Here is a 17,353-nt window from a genome sequence, read left to right as displayed (position 1 = left end):
ATGACTCCACGAGATCACATGAGAAAAATGTCTATCCTGGGGGAACAAGGAACTCTAGAAGAAAAGCACTTATACCGATTAGCAAGCGGCATGGCAGCAGGAGGTATGCAGGAAGAAACCAAACTGTGCATTTCTTTATAGGATTGCTAATATCTGTACAATGTACAGGAAACAGCCAGAAACAGGTTTAACGTCTTTAAAAAGGTATTTCAAATTTGTCTTATGAGTAGCTGGAGAAACACTTCTCTTATGGTAATTAAAAGTTAACAAAGGGGGGATCCTGGCATTCTGAATTTCATCAAGACATGATAAGCACCTGGAAGAAGAGTCAAGGTCACACAGGAACTCAGCCACAAAAGCCACAGCTGGGCACTATGAGGTTCTGGCTCCCCACTGCAGGATCTACTTTCTAGAGCTGCTGACAGGGCAGGTTCTCATTAATAAGATTTTTCTAAAAATAAAATTGTATTAGAAATGAAAACTCCCTAAAGCAGAGAACTTAACATTCATAGCTATTCTTTTTAGTTTCATAGTGATATGAGTTATTGGATATTAGGAAAAAATTCTTCCTGGAAAGGGTTGTCGGGCATTGGAACAGGCTGCCCAGGGCAGCGGTGGAGTCACCATCCCTGGAGGGGTTTAAAGGGCATTTAGACGAGGTTCTTAGGGACATGGTTTAGTGCTAGAGTTAGGTTGGGTTATGGTTGGACTCGATCCTGAGGGTCTCTTCCAACTGAAATGATTCTGTGATTATTAATTGTAAATTGTCCTTTGGTACACCTGGCTGCATACATCCTGTTTATTTTCACTGCAGTTCGACTGTATAAACTTCGATTATTTAAACAAAGCGGTTAAGGTGGCAGTGGAAAGATCTTTTTTGGTTGCTGATATTAAAAAGAAGTGCGATTTTCTAGCTCATGCTAAAATGCTGGTGGCTTGAGGGAAAAAACTCTATTGTTTCCAGTAAAGTTATATTGCAGGCAGAATCACTTTGTAATTGACTGCACTGACAACAGAACCGTATATCCTTTGTGTCAGAACTGCGGCAACGGCAAGAAATGCTGATGAGAAATCAGTTGATGGCAGTAAACCCTCAGCTAATGGGTGCAGGCCAGCAGAGAATGCAGGCGATTCCCTCCCAGTTCGAGCCTCGACTGGTAGACAGGTATTTTGCACCATTTCTCTACTATAACACTGCAGACAAAGAATAACTGTCCACGTGCTGTACCTGAGTATATAAAGACCCTAGATTATTCTTAACTAAACAATGTCCTTTGCATATCTAAATGCATTTTTTTCCCCTCTCAGAGATCTGTTACCTTCAACTGAAATGATGGCATCAGCTGACCCACGACAAATCCATATAGCATCCCACCTTGGACCCACAGTCCCACAGCATGCAAACATGCCAAACATATTGTCCAACCGCGTTTACCCAGGCCCAGGTAACGAAGCATTGTCTGCATTCTGAAAAAGTGATAGCACGTACATGAGAAAGCAAACTGCAGCTGCTAGTTTTTCATAGGTTTATCAGCAGTGTCAAGAAACAGTTTATTTTCTTTGGAAAAGCAGTCTCACTAAAAGGAGGTGGTTTGACTACCAGATATTCTAAACTGTGCCAGTTTGAGTCTAAACACATCCATTTTAGCTTTTGTTAAATACACTGTTTTCAAAACCATTTGCATGGTTTTCTTCTCTCCTTTTCCTTTTGTATTTTCCAAGCATTTTCACACTTAAACAGAAGGTTGTAGCTAAACAAATTAGTCGAATCAACACCACTTTTTGCTACTTTTAACTTTTGCTCATGTATGAGCATTGGCTGTTTCAATAGACTACTGATCATATTCTTTAATCATAATATCGCACGCCATTTTACTGGTGTAGGGCAACTATAAGCCCTTTTAATAAAGGCTCAAAATTCCAGGGCACAGCTCTAAGGGAAAGGCTGGATATCACTGCATGGCAACACAACTGTAGCACACATCATGCAGCACATAAAGTTACATATCACTACATACAAAGAGGTCCTATCTTAAGGTTCCTCCCTTGAAATAACAATAAATAGATCTATAAACAGGAATTTCTGGCTTCAGCTTTCTGCCCCACAATGTGGATTTCAAATAAGAGATTCCCTCAAGAGGAAACGTCATGTAAAAATAGGAGGCATCTAGGCTGAAAAGAGACTTGAAAGAGCAGGTTTGCTTTGCTTAACTGTTGGTTATTATTTTCTGAGCAGCTATGTGTACTTCAAAGACATAAGTCACCAAATAAAGCCACATTGCTGTCTCTTTCTTTTACACATAATTACAGGTATAACTAATTACGGATTTGATCCTGCATACACCTGATGTAGGACTTCACGTTTCTACTACATATTCACACCAAAGCAATGAACACAAATTGGATTTAACTTGAAGTCATATCAGCTTCCTAGCAAAGCACATAGTTCAAGCTTTAAAAAACTTTTAAAAGTGTCTCTGCATTGCTTTGAGGTTTGTGCATTTGCTTGAGGAAACAAATGAATTTAAGATTTTTTTTTTTTCCTCCCCCTCCCTTTAAGGATATAGCTTTCTGCAACCAGAATCCATGGAAGCTGTGGCCAGAAGACAGGAACTAGTTCAAAAGCAAAATATTGCCAGGTAATCAATAGTAAGCTTTACTCAGAGGTGCATGCCAGGATTAGGGCAGCAAAGGCAGCTGGAAGTTACTAAGTCACAGACCTTCTGCGGGTTTTTATCTACAGTGATTGAGATACTTTTTCAAGTTACCCAGAGAAGCAGACGGCCCTTGATTATCTCTTAAGGTCTGAAGTTACTGAACTTTCTGCTTGTCCCTATTTTGCTTTTAGCCTTAAAATGATAACGACAAAGAAATAAACCCCTCAGCTTGGTTAAAGAAATAAACTACAAACTTCAGCCCCAGCCCTTGGACTCTGGAGCCAAATACCCTGAAGTGACAAGTCAGAAACAAATTCAAGCTTTACAGCTCTATGCTGTCACACAACACTTTACACATCTACAGCTGGGCCCTTGGGATGATCAGCTATGTCTCTACCCTACCAGGGTGGACAGCTTTCCTAGTTTAACAAAATAGCCTGAATGTCAGGGTGACTATAGAAAGTCCAGTTATTTGTACTGATTTCAGTGTAATCAGTAGCTGGCTAAGTTACCACCAGTGCCCTCCCTCACAGTCACACCATTTCCACAGGGAAACTCTTAACCTCAACCACACTGGCACTGGGCTTCAGCACAGTACTGAGTAGCAGCACCCCTCACACAGTAAGATTAAGAGCAAAGAACAGATAAATTCTGAGTAGGAATCTCAAGAGAATTATGACAAGTGTTTTGAGCTCTTCAGTCAGCAAGAACTCCTTCAAACACAAGATTTGCATCAACAATGCATTTCATACAGCTCCCACAACATAGCAAAAGCCCAGAGGAAAACAAGTAAAATAGCTGGTAGCAAGTGTGGTCATCACATATCCCTCAGCCACATCAGAGCTAGTCCTACCTGTTCAGGCTCTTCCTTCAGCCCATCAAATCGGGAAAACCCCCACGAAAAAGAGCTCAGCCCAAATCCCTGAGATAACTTTTACCCCATTCTTTTACCATCCAGGCAATCTCCACCAGCTTCACACTGGGTTCTGCAGCACACTTCACCTTCAGAGCTGCACTCCCTCCTTTCACCCTTTATAGAAACCAGGTCTTGCCAAACAACCTCTCACGCTTGCTGCAGTTGGGCCCAAATCCTTGTTCTCCAAGGGATTCTGCCTCATACCAAAGCTCACTGATCTTCTGGTTCTCAGAGGAGCAGACTGTCTTACCTGGAGGAGTAGTCAGGAATGTAATGCTCTTCTGTTTATTTCCACCTCAAATCTATGTGTGAGTAATGAAAATTGGGCAAAATGTACAAAGACATGGTATATACACAAAGCACTTCCACTGGATCTCTGAAATCAGAAAATGAATAATTCAGAGGTTGTTGCAAAGATGAAAAGAGTGCAGAGGAAAAGACCTGAATGTTATGGAGTGATCAACTAATTTCTCCTCACAACAATCACCTGCACAGATACCATTTGTCCAAACTGTTTTCCTGACAACGTTAAATTAATGAGAAGTTTCCTAAAAGTTCTACTGTCTCTGACCTGTTACCCTCATTGCAGTGTTAAGAACGCTGTCTTGGTGCACTTTAAAGTCTTGGCTGCTCTCACAAGCCCTTTTTCAAAGAGGTATGTGGAAGTGCCACTGAAAGCTTCTCAAAAGAAGGAAGGCAGGCTGAACCACTTCTGGTTTGTGTCTGGAAGGGTGGCTCATTTCTCCCATCTCTCAGCTGAAGCTGTGGAGCTCTAGGAGCTCTAGCTTTCTGTTTGATCACTAGCTTAGCTCCAGAGAAAGCTGATGCCAGCAAAGGAGACACTTGCTACTACTTGTATTCTCCATAGCTCACTGGTAAGCCTTCCCACCCGCAATGCCAGGGGCAGGAGGCTGGCACGGGCTCTGAGGAATTGGTTTTATCTGTCAGGAAGAAGATCAGTTGAACACTTACTAGCAGGATCTCACCCTTCCACACTCTCAGACTGTGCACAAGTGCCAGTCACCATGGAAAGTTACTCAAGAGACCTACTCACGTTACCTTACTCTGAATGCATGCAAAAGGTTCCATGATACCATAATTCTAGTTCTTTATCACTTACAGTATTACGGCCATTTTCCAGTTTTCAGTATAATTTTCTGATTGGTAATGTAGATCACTTATTTTCTATAGTCTTTGACCCTTATGACCCTGGAGACAATTTTCCAAATCTCAGGTGAGCATAATCACTGTAATAATGCCTGAATTATCCATATCCAAGTAACACTTTTTAGTGTGAAAAATTATCCAGAGGCATCACATGGAAGATATATTTTCGCTTCCTTTTAGTTTACTGTATGTATCTGGCAGCACATTAAATGTAGCCAGCTTTGCCATTCCATCTGCAGTTTGTGATCTCTCACACATAGCAGTATCAGGGAGAGAGAAGAAAACCAGTTTTCTTGCCTATTTAACTGAGTTTTAATCTGCCACTGAAAAAAGAGAGATGATGAAGGAACTGAGCTGCCCTAACTGCTTGTGTCCTGTGTGTCTCTTAGAATGGAAATGGAGATGAGTGCTATTTTTCAGCAAAAAGAAATGGAGAAAGCTCATCGGAAAGGACTCCTGGGCCTGGAAACACCTTTCCTTTACCATGGCATGCCAGCTAGTCCCATTGCTTTCCGTAGCAGGCACAGGCTACCTGAAGGCCATCTTCCCAGCGACTTATATGTTCATCGTACCACTCTTGATGAAATTCATGGCAACGCTATGCTCATGGCCACCAGCCCATACCCTCCAGTCAGCACTTTGCAAAGGGAGAGGGGGCGTCGACCAGGGAGACGAGCTGGAAATCACAAAACTGCCGACTGTAGTGCCAACGGCACGAAGAACCAAGCTGAGGACAAAACTACGGACCCTGCTTCAGCTGCGGTGGATGATGAGAAGGAAGACAAGAAAGAACCAGAGCTGGAGACACTGAACAAACATGAACAAAGCAAAAACCAGACTGAGCCATCTGCGGTTGCCAAAAACTGTAAAGAGTTTGAACAAGGCTTGAGAAAAAACTGCGCTACTCATGAAATATCTGCTGAAACCAACAGCAACATAAATGAGAAGGAATCTAATAGCTCGTGTGCTGCTTTTGATGACAAGTACATGTACCCTTCTGCAATCCCATTCTCAGCATTACCATATGGACTTCCAGTACCCAGCAACCCACTGGTACCTTCAGGTTTGTGAAGGCTCCAGATTACAATTAGAGTGGTATGGTGGTATTATTTATTTTTATTGGTTCACTCTCTCGTTTCTTCCCTCTGTTTTAAGCAAATTTTTGGTATGGTAGAATCAAAAGCACTGGGTAATGTACTCATCAGAGAAAATATTGCGGTATGATTTGTATGTGCAGTGACTGGCACGTACAGTGCCAGGCACGTACAGTGCCAGCAGTAAACAAAAGAAGCCACCAAAAGAAAACCCTCCAGAATCAGCTACTCCTGACTATCTGGTGATTTTGGTGTCTAGGACTCCTGTATCTGTCTGTGGCTACACACTGCTGGTAATATGTTAGGTTCTGGAGAAGTGTAAAAATTCTCATGCTAACAGTAATTTCTTATTGATTTGCCAGCAAAGTCCTACAAACATAATAACATCTGTGTTTCCTCCTTGAAGGAGCACATGGCCTGGTCCTGAATGGAGAAGATATTTCTTCCATTGAAGACATTCGCAAGTGGACCATTGATGATGTATACAACTTCATCATTAGCCTCCCAGGCTGTTCAGATTACGCCCAGGTGATTATAAACACTCATCGCTTTTTCAGGTCTTTAGGACCATCTACATGTAAAGGTCATCAAACAAATGTAAATGTTAGAGATTAACTGGTTGTCACAAAGTTACAAATATAATAGTTTTCATTGTGCTTCAACTTAAGCAGCCACTTGCTTCTTCAAGGAAAAGCCAGTCCGTGCTCTCAGAGGTTATATGTACATCTGCTGCAATCTGGAGTTATTGGGCATGACACATACCAAAAGGATCAGCAGCAAAACAATAGTATAAGAAAAGTATCTTAATTTTTTCAGTTCACATGCCATGCACAATCTTTACTCAGATTAAAGCAATTTTGCATTCTTGGATATTGGCATAACCCACGCACCACCCCTAAACTCTTACAGGCATCATTCCATCTAAAAATAAAATACCATTCCAAATGCAAACAAAGAGGTTAAAATCCTGTATATTCCTGATAAAGCCTTAATAAGATGAACACTATCCTTTCTATCATAGCAGGCTGCTCACTTCCTACAAAACAAAAGAAACCAAAAAGAACTCCACGAAGCAAACAATTAATCAAAAGGAACAAAAAAACTAACCAAACAAACCACAAAAATAAACAGGAACTAAGTAACACTAAAACATTACAAAGTTCCCACTTGCCAAGAACAAGTAGATAAACTACAGACCAATGGGCCAATACCCACACACCTGAACAAGAGACCTCACGCTGCAGTTAAGAAATAAATATGAAGATAAAACACTAAAATTATTATGTCCTCCTTCTATTGTCTATGCCTCAGGATTAAGCATAAAAAAATAAGCACTCGGGTCTGTTTCAGCACAGCATTATGTGTTTTATCATTTCATAAGGTATTTAAAGACCACGCTATTGATGGAGAAACCCTCCCACTTCTAACAGAGGAACATCTCCTGGATACAATGGGATTAAAACTCGGACCAGCGTTAAAAATCCGCTCTCAGGTATGATCATTAAATGTATGCCCAAATGGCAAGTCATAGAGATGTGAGTCAGAAGCTAACAGGATGAAATTTTTCCAAACTAAACCCTATTTTTTCTCACTGATAAGGTAACTATCATGATATTAGGAGAAAAGAAATTAGTCCAGCATATCACAGAACCACAGAATCACAGAATGTTAGGGATTGGAAGGGACCTCAAAAGATCATCTAGTCCAATCCTCCTGCCGGAGCAGGAACACCCAGATGAGGTTACACAGGAAGGCGTCCAGGTGGGTTTTGAATGTCTCCAGAGAAGGAGACTCCACAACCTCACTGGGCAGCCTGTTCCAGTGCTCTGTCACCCTCACTGAGAAGTTTCTTCTCAAATTTAAGTGGAACCTCTTGTGTTCCAGCTTGAACCCATTACCCCTTGTCTTACTGTTGGTTGTCACTGAGAAGAGCCTGGCTCCATCCTCGTGACACTCACCCTTTATATATTTATAAACATGAATAAGGTCACCCCTCAGTCTCCTCTTCTTCAAGCTAAAGAGACCCAGCTCCCTCAACCTCTCCTCATAAGGGAGATGCTCCACTCCCTTAATCATCTTCGTTGCCCTACACTGGACTCTCTCCAACAGTTCCCTGTCCTTCTTGAACTGAGGGGCCCAGAACTGGACACAATATTCCAGATGAGGTCTCACTAGGGCAGAGTAGAGGGGAAGGAGAACCTCTCTCGACCTACTAACCACCCCCCTTCTAATACACCCCAGGATGCCATTGGCCTTCTTGGCCGCAAGGGCACAGTGCTGGCTTGCTTTTGCTTCTCTGCGTGTTACAACAGCACACAGGGAGACACAAAGGGAAGATTAGGACTGGTAGTTTGAGAGACGCTTTAAGTGGAGTCAGGATACAACAGCACCGGAGAATAGACTGAGGTTGGAAAGGGAAAGTATGTTTGACGAATTACCTCAGTTCACTCCTCTTTTCCCTTCCCAGCTGGTAAGAACTGCTCTGCTACACACTTGCTTTTGCTTCAACCTGGCTTTCAAAACATACCAAGTAGAGTTTTCTACAGCCTTTCTGGGATAATAATCTTACATGTTTCACGGACAGGCTGTCCTTCTATGTTTAAAGTCTTCTGCTCTCAATTTCATGCAGTAATATCAACTCTATGTGTGTTTCTATCCTTGCCGGGTTATTGTCTTTTTCTTTAACCCCTTGCTCTCTCTCACTCTCCTCTCATGAAAACCACCTTCCCTGCCTCTGGCTGGCAGTTTGCTTTCCTTGCTGTCAGATCCAGCACACTGGGACGTTTCTTTTCCCAATCTCCTCCTGCAAGAACCTGGGTCTAGAAGAACATGAGAGAGGGAAAACTCAAGAGGTTTTTTTCACTTTTGCTAACTACTGGTAACCATTTGAGATGGCTGGGATTTCCTGGATGACCCTGGCATTGCTATGCCACAGTCAGCCTTGATGTTTAATGGCTTTAACACTATCTCAAGAAGCAATTGCTGCAATTGTGCTTTTGTCCTTAAAGGTGTCTCGACGTCTGGGCAACGTGTTCTACATGATGAACCTTCCCCTGTCCATGCCCTTACCACCTGCTCCAGGCAAACCCTCAGATCAGCCCTTGGACACAGCCTCCCCTCTTCACTGCAACAGCAGTGGTGACACGCTGGATAGTCCCTGCTCGCAGGACCCAGAAATGTCAAAAGCCATGGAACAGATCGTTTCAGAAACCCGGGAAAATCCATGTGACACAGCTGGATCTCAGGCTGACTTCCAGATGATCGCTTTTCAGAAAAGTTGAGCTGACTCCAGGACACGAAACATTTTTAATCATACAGGAACCACTAATTACAAAGTGTTTGAGAAGATAGCTGCAGCCTGAAACCTCTGTATGACTGGTGCTGAAGGAAATACGCTGCAAATGCAGTGTGAGGAAGTATGGTATCTGAAAAGCGTTTTAAAAGTGCAACTACATCTTGGTGCAATTACTTTCAAGTGCAATTCATTGAAAAGAATACCAGTACAGTTAACAGGTAAACTTAATTTTTCATTAAAGTCCATTGTGATCACTAAAATCTGCCAGAGACTCAGGGTGCACTGAATGACTTACAGTGTGTCCCTGCTGAGAAACTACATGGAAAAGTTACAGTTTCCACACATAGCTGACTTCTGCTTCTGTTGAACAAAATTTAAACATAATTCATTGGGAGAGTATGGAACTACTTGCAGAATATAGAGAAATATACCCCAGACTCAGCAATTTGAGTTAATTCCAATGCTATTCTAGAGCTAAGCCTTTCTAAGTGCCTGGGAAGGGTATACAGGGTATAGACGAGATACCCTGGGCATGAAAATACCATGTGTAACAGCAGTTTTAATTATTCCGAGGCATTCTTATCACTGGGATTTTAGCTGATCTGAGTTCAGGAGGAAGCATGAGCAGACTCCACCATAAAGACCAGCCACTAGGACAGCAACGTTCCTGCACGCGGTTCCTTTCCCCCCAGCACACCTGGGCAAGCCACAGGACACCCTTCACTCAGCAGCACGCCCAATGTTCTTCATTTTGGAAGAGGCCACCAATTTTAGCCTGAAAGCTCCCCCTTCTTTGCAAAAATGTTTTCCCCTCACTTCTGCTACTGATGATTCAATACCTCACAGCAAACAAGAAACACAAAATAGAGATTTTTGCTAGGGATAAATCCTCAGCATTTTATTGTGATTCCTGTGTGAATTATCTTTGTTCCCTCTTCAGGAGTTTGGTCACAGAGTGGTCTTCCACTTTGGAAGTCAGTACACTACAGTGCCGTCTTCCACTCTCCTCCTTGCAAGAACACTTCTTTACTCCAAAGAACACACAAATATTTTTGATAAAGTTAATTTCTGTAAATTGAGTGTTGATAGATTGTGGAACTGCTGTATATTGCTACTTCAGATCCTCTCCCTTTAGTTTAGTTTGTGTGGCCTCAAGTACTTAAAAACCAAGAGGTACACTGCTGTTTAGATGACAAGTCTCTAAATGCATGAGGAGAGGGAATATTCTCATATCTTAGACTGTGGGCACCTGTTTTTTTCCTTTAGCCTGAGATAAATTATTTTATATCTTTGGTATATTTGTGCACTAGATAATATGTGATTAGAGGTTTGCAACATCGACTGAAGATGTTCACCTTACTATATTCCCCAAACTTTGCAGCCTTGAGAAGAAAGGCAAGTACCTATAGTACTCCTTTTCTAAACTAGCAAAGTCTTTCTGTAAAAGGAGTAGCACCTGATTCTGCTTTCACCGAAAACTGCCACTGACACCAGCTAAGGCAGTTTTGGGCTCTGTGCATAAACCTCCAAGTACTGTAAATGGAGTGTATGATTTTAGGGTTAATCGATAAAATCCAGTAAGGCCCAATGCCAAAGTGTGGTTACGCTACGCAGCAAAATACTCCAAAGTTGTAGACAGACCCTGAAGTAATCTCCGCCTAAGTGAAGCGCTGACCTTTCCATCTGTGATCTGGTGAAATAATGGGAGTCTTGCCCAAGAGTTTGGATTATGTCTTATGCATCATCTGTGGGTATTTTTCATATAAGGAACTATTCACTGAATACTCAACCATGTTCAAATAAAGCAGAATTATAACCTGAAGCTGGAAAGTTTAAATTTAACTCCATAAGACTGTTTAAAAGATGTACACCACCAATATTAACCTTGGACTGGTAATTAGTTTGCTTTTCACTTTGTCTCAATTAATTTCAAAAAGTGTTAACCTCTGTTCTCTCCATTAACTGCTCTACATTTTTTCATGGCTTTAAAACCTAGTAAGGCAGCTTGGAGAGTTTTATGTTGAATTTGGTAACATAAATGTTTACTTTTTCAGGTTTTGGATGAAACACAATTGTCAATGTAAAAAATCATATTCTGTTTGAAATGCTTTTACCTGTTATTTTAACACATAACATCTCAGATTAGTTACACCAGAAAAATGTTTTACTTTTACAGTAGATTTAACTATGATTTTTTTAATGTAGTCTGTTCATATTCCATGAGGGAAAAATAAAATATTTTTATACAGTAAAAATGCTTGTTAAAATAAAATTTAAAAAAAAATCAGGGACATCAATTGTGTTGATCTGAAACAATCACTAACCTTTTTTTTGTACGATTGACAATCATGTTGACAATGCCACTTATCTAATTAAACACGGTTAATGAATTGGTTTTCAAATGGCATCCTACCTCCTCATCGTCTGAAATATTTAACTTAATCCACATGAGACTTTCTCCACCCTAGAAGAGGAATCTCCAATATGTTTCCAGACCATGAGGCCACGAGGCGTCGCTGCAAAGTTACAAGAGGTTACCTACTGCCCCCCCAAGTGAAATAAAGCACACTCGAACTACAGGTGGCCTGTTAAGTGCAAGGATATGAAGAAACTGAACTTATTTTTCTAAAGTAACAGCAGAGGAGCTTGACTTGAAATCCTATATGTCAGGGAAGAAAGATTGAAATCTGGTTTTGAAGAGAGTGACTGTTTTTATAAATGGCTCAGACACGAATGACGCCAAAAGCAGAGAAAGCTGGGATGCAAAGTTTGCAGTCTGGTAGTACTTCCGCAACTAAAAAAAACATATGATCCTTTGCACATATTGGGCTCTTCTTCCCAAAACGACAAAAAGAATGACTTCATGGCTTCCTGTACTGGGGGAAGATGTGCTGGAGCAGCCAAAATGTAATAAGGGCTGGACTACAGTACAGCCGCAGAGTGAAATAGGAAGGAAAGGGACTTATCTAAATGGATGTAATTGATTCTAATTCTAATGAAGGAAATACCACTGCTAATGAATGTTTCCTCCCCTACAAACACTTCCGAGAGAATGAAAAAGTAAAATGGGTAAAAATTTTAAAAATACATAGAATCTGTAGACAGACCCATATTTTCTCATTTTGATGTGTTTTCAGGAATTATGTTTATATGTAAACATTGAGGCCTTACTGATTCTCAGCAGCTACATGTTCTTTTTTGACTTTTAATACTTATTCCAGCTGCAAAGGGATGTAGCTAGCAAGCACAAGTATGTAAGAAAGCTGGCAGAACTGTGCTACTTAATGATTTTCTGGTACCTATGCCACCACTGCATTCATTTTTTCTGCTATGCCACTAAAATCACAATGGGATGCAGACAATGTATTTTAATATGTGTGGCATCATTAGAAATGTTTCACTTAACGTCTGTTGTTGTATAAGCCTCTAATAGTGATGCAGTTAACAAAGAAGAGAATGTTTTTCATGAGATATTTTTAAAGTGTCTGATTTTGCCTGTATCTACACTAAATGTGTACACTCCTAGGGACAAGGACTTCTATTTCTTTTTTTTTTAATAGGGCCAAGTTTAAAGCGAAGGTAAATAAAAAGGTATAGCAAACATATAACAAAACGGTTCTGTACTATAAATGACAAATTTAGGAAAGTCCTGAAAAGGAATAAATGGCCTGTCCTTCCTACCACAACCTATGTTTCTGACCTCATGATTGCTGCATATGATGATGATGTGGAATACAACTTCGTACAGACCTAAATAGATAATACTCTGCTCAATTCCCCAGGTGAAAAATCTCTAAAAATGCTGTGAATATACAACAGTTGGGCAGAATTCCCACCTGGTCCAAGTCTAGCAATCATCCTAATCAAGTACATGAAAATAAGAACAAGCAGCTAGGTCCACAAGGAGATGGTATTTCAAATCGACTCATATCTACATACAGACTTGACAAAACTTAGTATTCTAAGACGTTATACAATTATGAATCCCCCACAAAAGAGTTTTCAGAATGTGAATTTATCCTTTGAGTGTAAAATAGAAAAAATAATCACCTCCAGTTCTAAAAATAATCTCTGTTTTTTAAACTAAGTAGTTACTTCTCATATTTTAGACTTTCCAAATATCCTAATATAATGTTGATTGGTTGTGTAGTGTTTTGAGTCACCACCAACATCGGACATTTTACAGAAGAGCACCCAAAACTAGCTACAGGTCTTGTTTTGGTACCCTGCTCTGATAATGGCACAATAAATCTAAGCCCTTTATTGTTCACTGGAAAATAACAAGCCAGGTCTATGAGGCTGGGTGTCCATCAGGGCTCTGCTACCTGTGATGTTTAGTTTTGACTAAGCCCTTCATGCTATAATAAACAACTATAGCTATATAGCTATGGCAATTTCAGTATAAGATGAATGCATATTATGGTAAGGGAAAAACTCACCTCTCCTTTTTCATTTGTTTGGTGGTTTTTATTTGGGAGGATTGCTTTCTGCCTTTGCATTTGCATATATCTTTCCTTTCTTCGGGAAGGCTTTGCTCTTACTAACACATATATTGAGGCCACAAGAATTATTAATATTCTGTTGACTTGACCTTTATTCATTCATTTTCTTTGTCCCATTGCCAAGTTTACATAAGTCTGTATTCTCTAGAGAGACATAGTTTTGCTACTACCTATACATTCTTCTTTAACCAACAATGTCCCTGTTGGTGAGGATGCAAAGTCTTTTACCTAGACTGTAGAAAAGAGGAACTTATTGCTCATGTTGTATAGAGAATGATAGAGTATTTTTTTCCTATAGTACAGCAAAGGCATGAATAGATGTTTCACTTTATCAAAATTTAAAAACATATATATGTGGCACCTGCGTGTGTGAATTAACAAAATAAAAATCAATCAATCTAAAGAGCAAACAGAAAAAGCATGGCTGACCAAGGGGAAAAAAGAAAGCATCAAGCCAATCTGGTTTTCATCTCTGCTGATTACCTTTTAGTTACAGGGTTCCAGCAGCTCTGGTAGAGAGGAGCGCTGCTCAGTCTGTGATTCATGGGCCTCCAGCAGGCTGTAAATATTCTGCATTGAAAGATGCTCTGCAAAGCAATCACTGGCTTCTGGTTGAATCTGTTAATTGGAGAGATGTAAACTCAAGAATCACACTTTTATGTAACAAATATTTTTAACTCACTTGTAGTCATAACAACAACTTTATGGTTTTATAAAATAATGCTTTTCCTAATGCTATATCCTTAAATATTACCATTCTTCTCCTCCCTTCCAGCCACTGCCAAAAAATAGAGATACAAGCAAGTATATTTTTTTTTAACTTTTTTCCAAAACTTCAGCTGGTTCTTCAAAAAAAACCCCAGATTGATGTATTTTATATTTAACAGATTTACATGTCCACCAGCAGAACTGACGGGGGTCTTTAGGAAGCGCAATATGCCACTCCGCATCAGGACAGCCATGTCTTTATACTAGTTCACCAGTTGCTGCTAAAATAAAAATATACTCTAGCAATGAGCAAAACTGGTATGTGAAATAGATGAAATCAATCACAGAAGGACCAGAATCAGTGGAAATTCATTCCTACTTCAACTATGTTTTTTCTAAGTTATATATATCAAAACATTCTGAGTTGTATAGAAATGTAAAGGAACTTGCAAGAGTGGAAGGATTTAAGAAGCTTCTTAGTGAAAGATAATTCTAGATGCTTGTCTAATGAATCTCTGTTGTTCTGCTAAATTATAAGCTAAGTGGCTAACTAAACATTTGTAAGCTTCTGAGATGGAAGTGACTCAGGACATGTCTACACTGGATTGTGCTTCTGAGTAGTGACTCATGTATTTGTGGGTGGATTTTAGCTAAACCTGCCTTGAAAGTATGTGTTGCTGTACAGTACGAGGCTCATATTCCTTTTATTTTGAACCTATATTCAGTGCTGAAGCTGACTGGATGAAATGGGAGGTCACTCCAGAGCCTGCATGCTACTATCTATGGATGACCTCCTAAAATATTGCTGGGGAATTTGCCTGTTTTCCTCAAATCTCTCTTTGGAAGCTCCTTCCTTCCTTCCTGCCTTCCCTCCTGCCTGCCTTCCTACCTGTCAACACAATAGTAGAGGTAATTGTGATTTGTGTTCTCCCCTTTCTTCCCCCAAAGCCAGAAGGATTAGCCATGGGCCCAGTGGATAAGTTTCTTACAAGCGAATGGTTTGTTCAGCAGAACGGACACTTGCTCAGACTTCTAGCATCACTTCAACTTCTGTATTGCAGATGGCAGTGTGACTCTAGAGATACAAATGTCGATAAATTGCCCGGAACAAGAGAATATAAAGGTATAGGAAAATATGTGCCAGAAAGAGTAGAACACCACTTAATTTGGCATCCTGCCTCAGAAGCCAAGAGAGGATACCTAAAGCAGAGAAGAAGAACAAAGCAAATATCTGAGAATACTCCCTTTATCTCCAGGGATCTATCACAGACAACCAGAGGTGATTTTTATATTTAATAACTCATGATGCATTTTTGTTTCATGCATGTATCCAGCTGTTTTTTGAACTAAGTTTCCAGCATCCATGCTGCCATATTAGATCACTCTGTTGGGGTAAAGATGAGGAGGATGAGGGAAAAGAGGCTAATGAAATGTCATCGGTTTGGCTTTAGTTGAAAAAGGAAACCACTCCACTTGCATGCAATATCCTTCACAACAGTAATTTCAGTGGTCATGATTCTGAAATCCTACTCTAACCAAAATGGCAGTTGGCACTTAAGGGGCTGTAATTTTACTGCACGGTTCTGAAACACTTCTTTTTGCAGCCTGCCCTGCAGCTGACATAGACACTAACCTTAAACGCAAGCAGTTTGAACCTCCACTTCCACTCTCTGGCTTTCTTGAGATTCAGACACTTCTCTCCTGTTTTCCCGCCATACTGATGACTGCAAATAAGCTTGTCCCATCTAAGATTCAGCCTTGATGGGCTCTGTGCTGCACAGTGGTAAGAAGTTCACCATCCAGTGCCTCACACTGGAGCACACATTCCCTGGCTGCTCCTTATGCTGTGCACCAAAGTGCTGCTTCATGTCCAGCTGTCCTGTGAAGAGCTCCTGCAAGTTGGTGTTTCTCAAACTTCAGATGAATTAAAAGTTCTGTGGAAAAAAAAAAAAAACAAACGAGAAATCCAAGGTGCTTTTCTGGCAGCAAATAGCTTGATGTACTGCAGATAATATACCATGCCAAAAAAAAAAAAAAATTAAGAGCTAAGCATTAAAGGTGGGTTTGTGAATCAGCAGTATATCAAAGACACAGAAGTAAGATCTAGTGCTAAGTAAGGTCTTAAAGAGCCTGAAATCAGAGGTATAAGGGATGATGATCTGGAATGAGACTCGTCATATGGCACTTGCGCTCTCCTCAAGGAGGGCAGCAAGCAGACAAGAGCACCGCCGTTCCAGCCTCTCCCATACAGCAGGGAGGAGCTTCCCCACTGAAGTTCAGCTTGTGCTTAGGCAGGCAAAGCAGAGGGGCTCTGAGCTACGCCTTGTTAAGCCCTCACTGCAGACATTGTGTATTATTAGCACGCTGTAAGTTACAGATAGCTAAAACTTCTTCGCAAGAAAGCCTTCATTTCTAATGTGCTTTTTTGTTACTGTAAGTAAAGCACATGAAATAACTGTTGAAATCATTGCCAACCTAAAAATGTCTTTTTGAATAAATGCAGTTTGCCCACTTCTCCCAAAGCTCTGTTTTATTGTAACCATAAAAACTTTAATTCTCTATACCTGCGATTTTATCTTTTGAATTATACTTCTATAGTTCACTCACTCTGCCGTCAGTCAGCTTAATTTGTAACTCATATAGATTTTCCACCCAGGAACAGCAAGAAGAAAACATTCAAAAGAAAAAGACATTGTACCAGAAAAAACACAAAAACTGGCACGGTGACTCAGGGGCAAATATGCTGCTGGAAACAATTCTAAGTTTTTAATTACCTCGTTTTCAATCTGAGAGGTTCCAAAATCGTAGGAATGGGAAGGGGTAACAAGATTTGAAAGGACTGGACAAGACAATACAGCATTGTACATACTTTTCCATCGTAAAGTGCCAGGGTGTGGTTTGGAAACATGGAGCCAGGATAAACCATTATATGCTTTGCTAACTTGAGTGACCTCATGGTGAAAGCACGCGGGACAACTCCTGACAAAAGGCCATTTTACTTTCTAAATCTGATT

General features: G+C 40.5%; 1 protein-coding gene across 1 annotated transcript; it reads left to right on the top strand.

The window, feature by feature from the left end:
• SAMD7 (sterile alpha motif domain containing 7) lies at positions 1-9,115 on the top strand. The gene is made up of 8 exons (XM_065640516.1): positions 1-103; positions 1,039-1,165; positions 1,309-1,445; positions 2,561-2,639; positions 5,130-5,803; positions 6,241-6,362; positions 7,216-7,326; positions 8,843-9,115. The coding sequence occupies exons 1-8, from the start codon at positions 1-3 to the stop codon at positions 9,113-9,115; spliced, it is 1,626 nt and encodes a 541-aa protein (XP_065496588.1).
• Positions 9,116-17,353: the final 8,238 nt, after the last annotated feature.

This window comes from Caloenas nicobarica, chromosome 8 (genome assembly GCF_036013445.1).
Source record: "Caloenas nicobarica isolate bCalNic1 chromosome 8, bCalNic1.hap1, whole genome shotgun sequence".
In the NCBI taxonomy this organism is placed as follows: domain Eukaryota; kingdom Metazoa; phylum Chordata; class Aves; order Columbiformes; family Columbidae; genus Caloenas; species Caloenas nicobarica.
The sequence above is the reverse complement of the archived record's forward strand: the minus strand, read 5'-3'. Positions and strand labels throughout refer to the sequence as shown.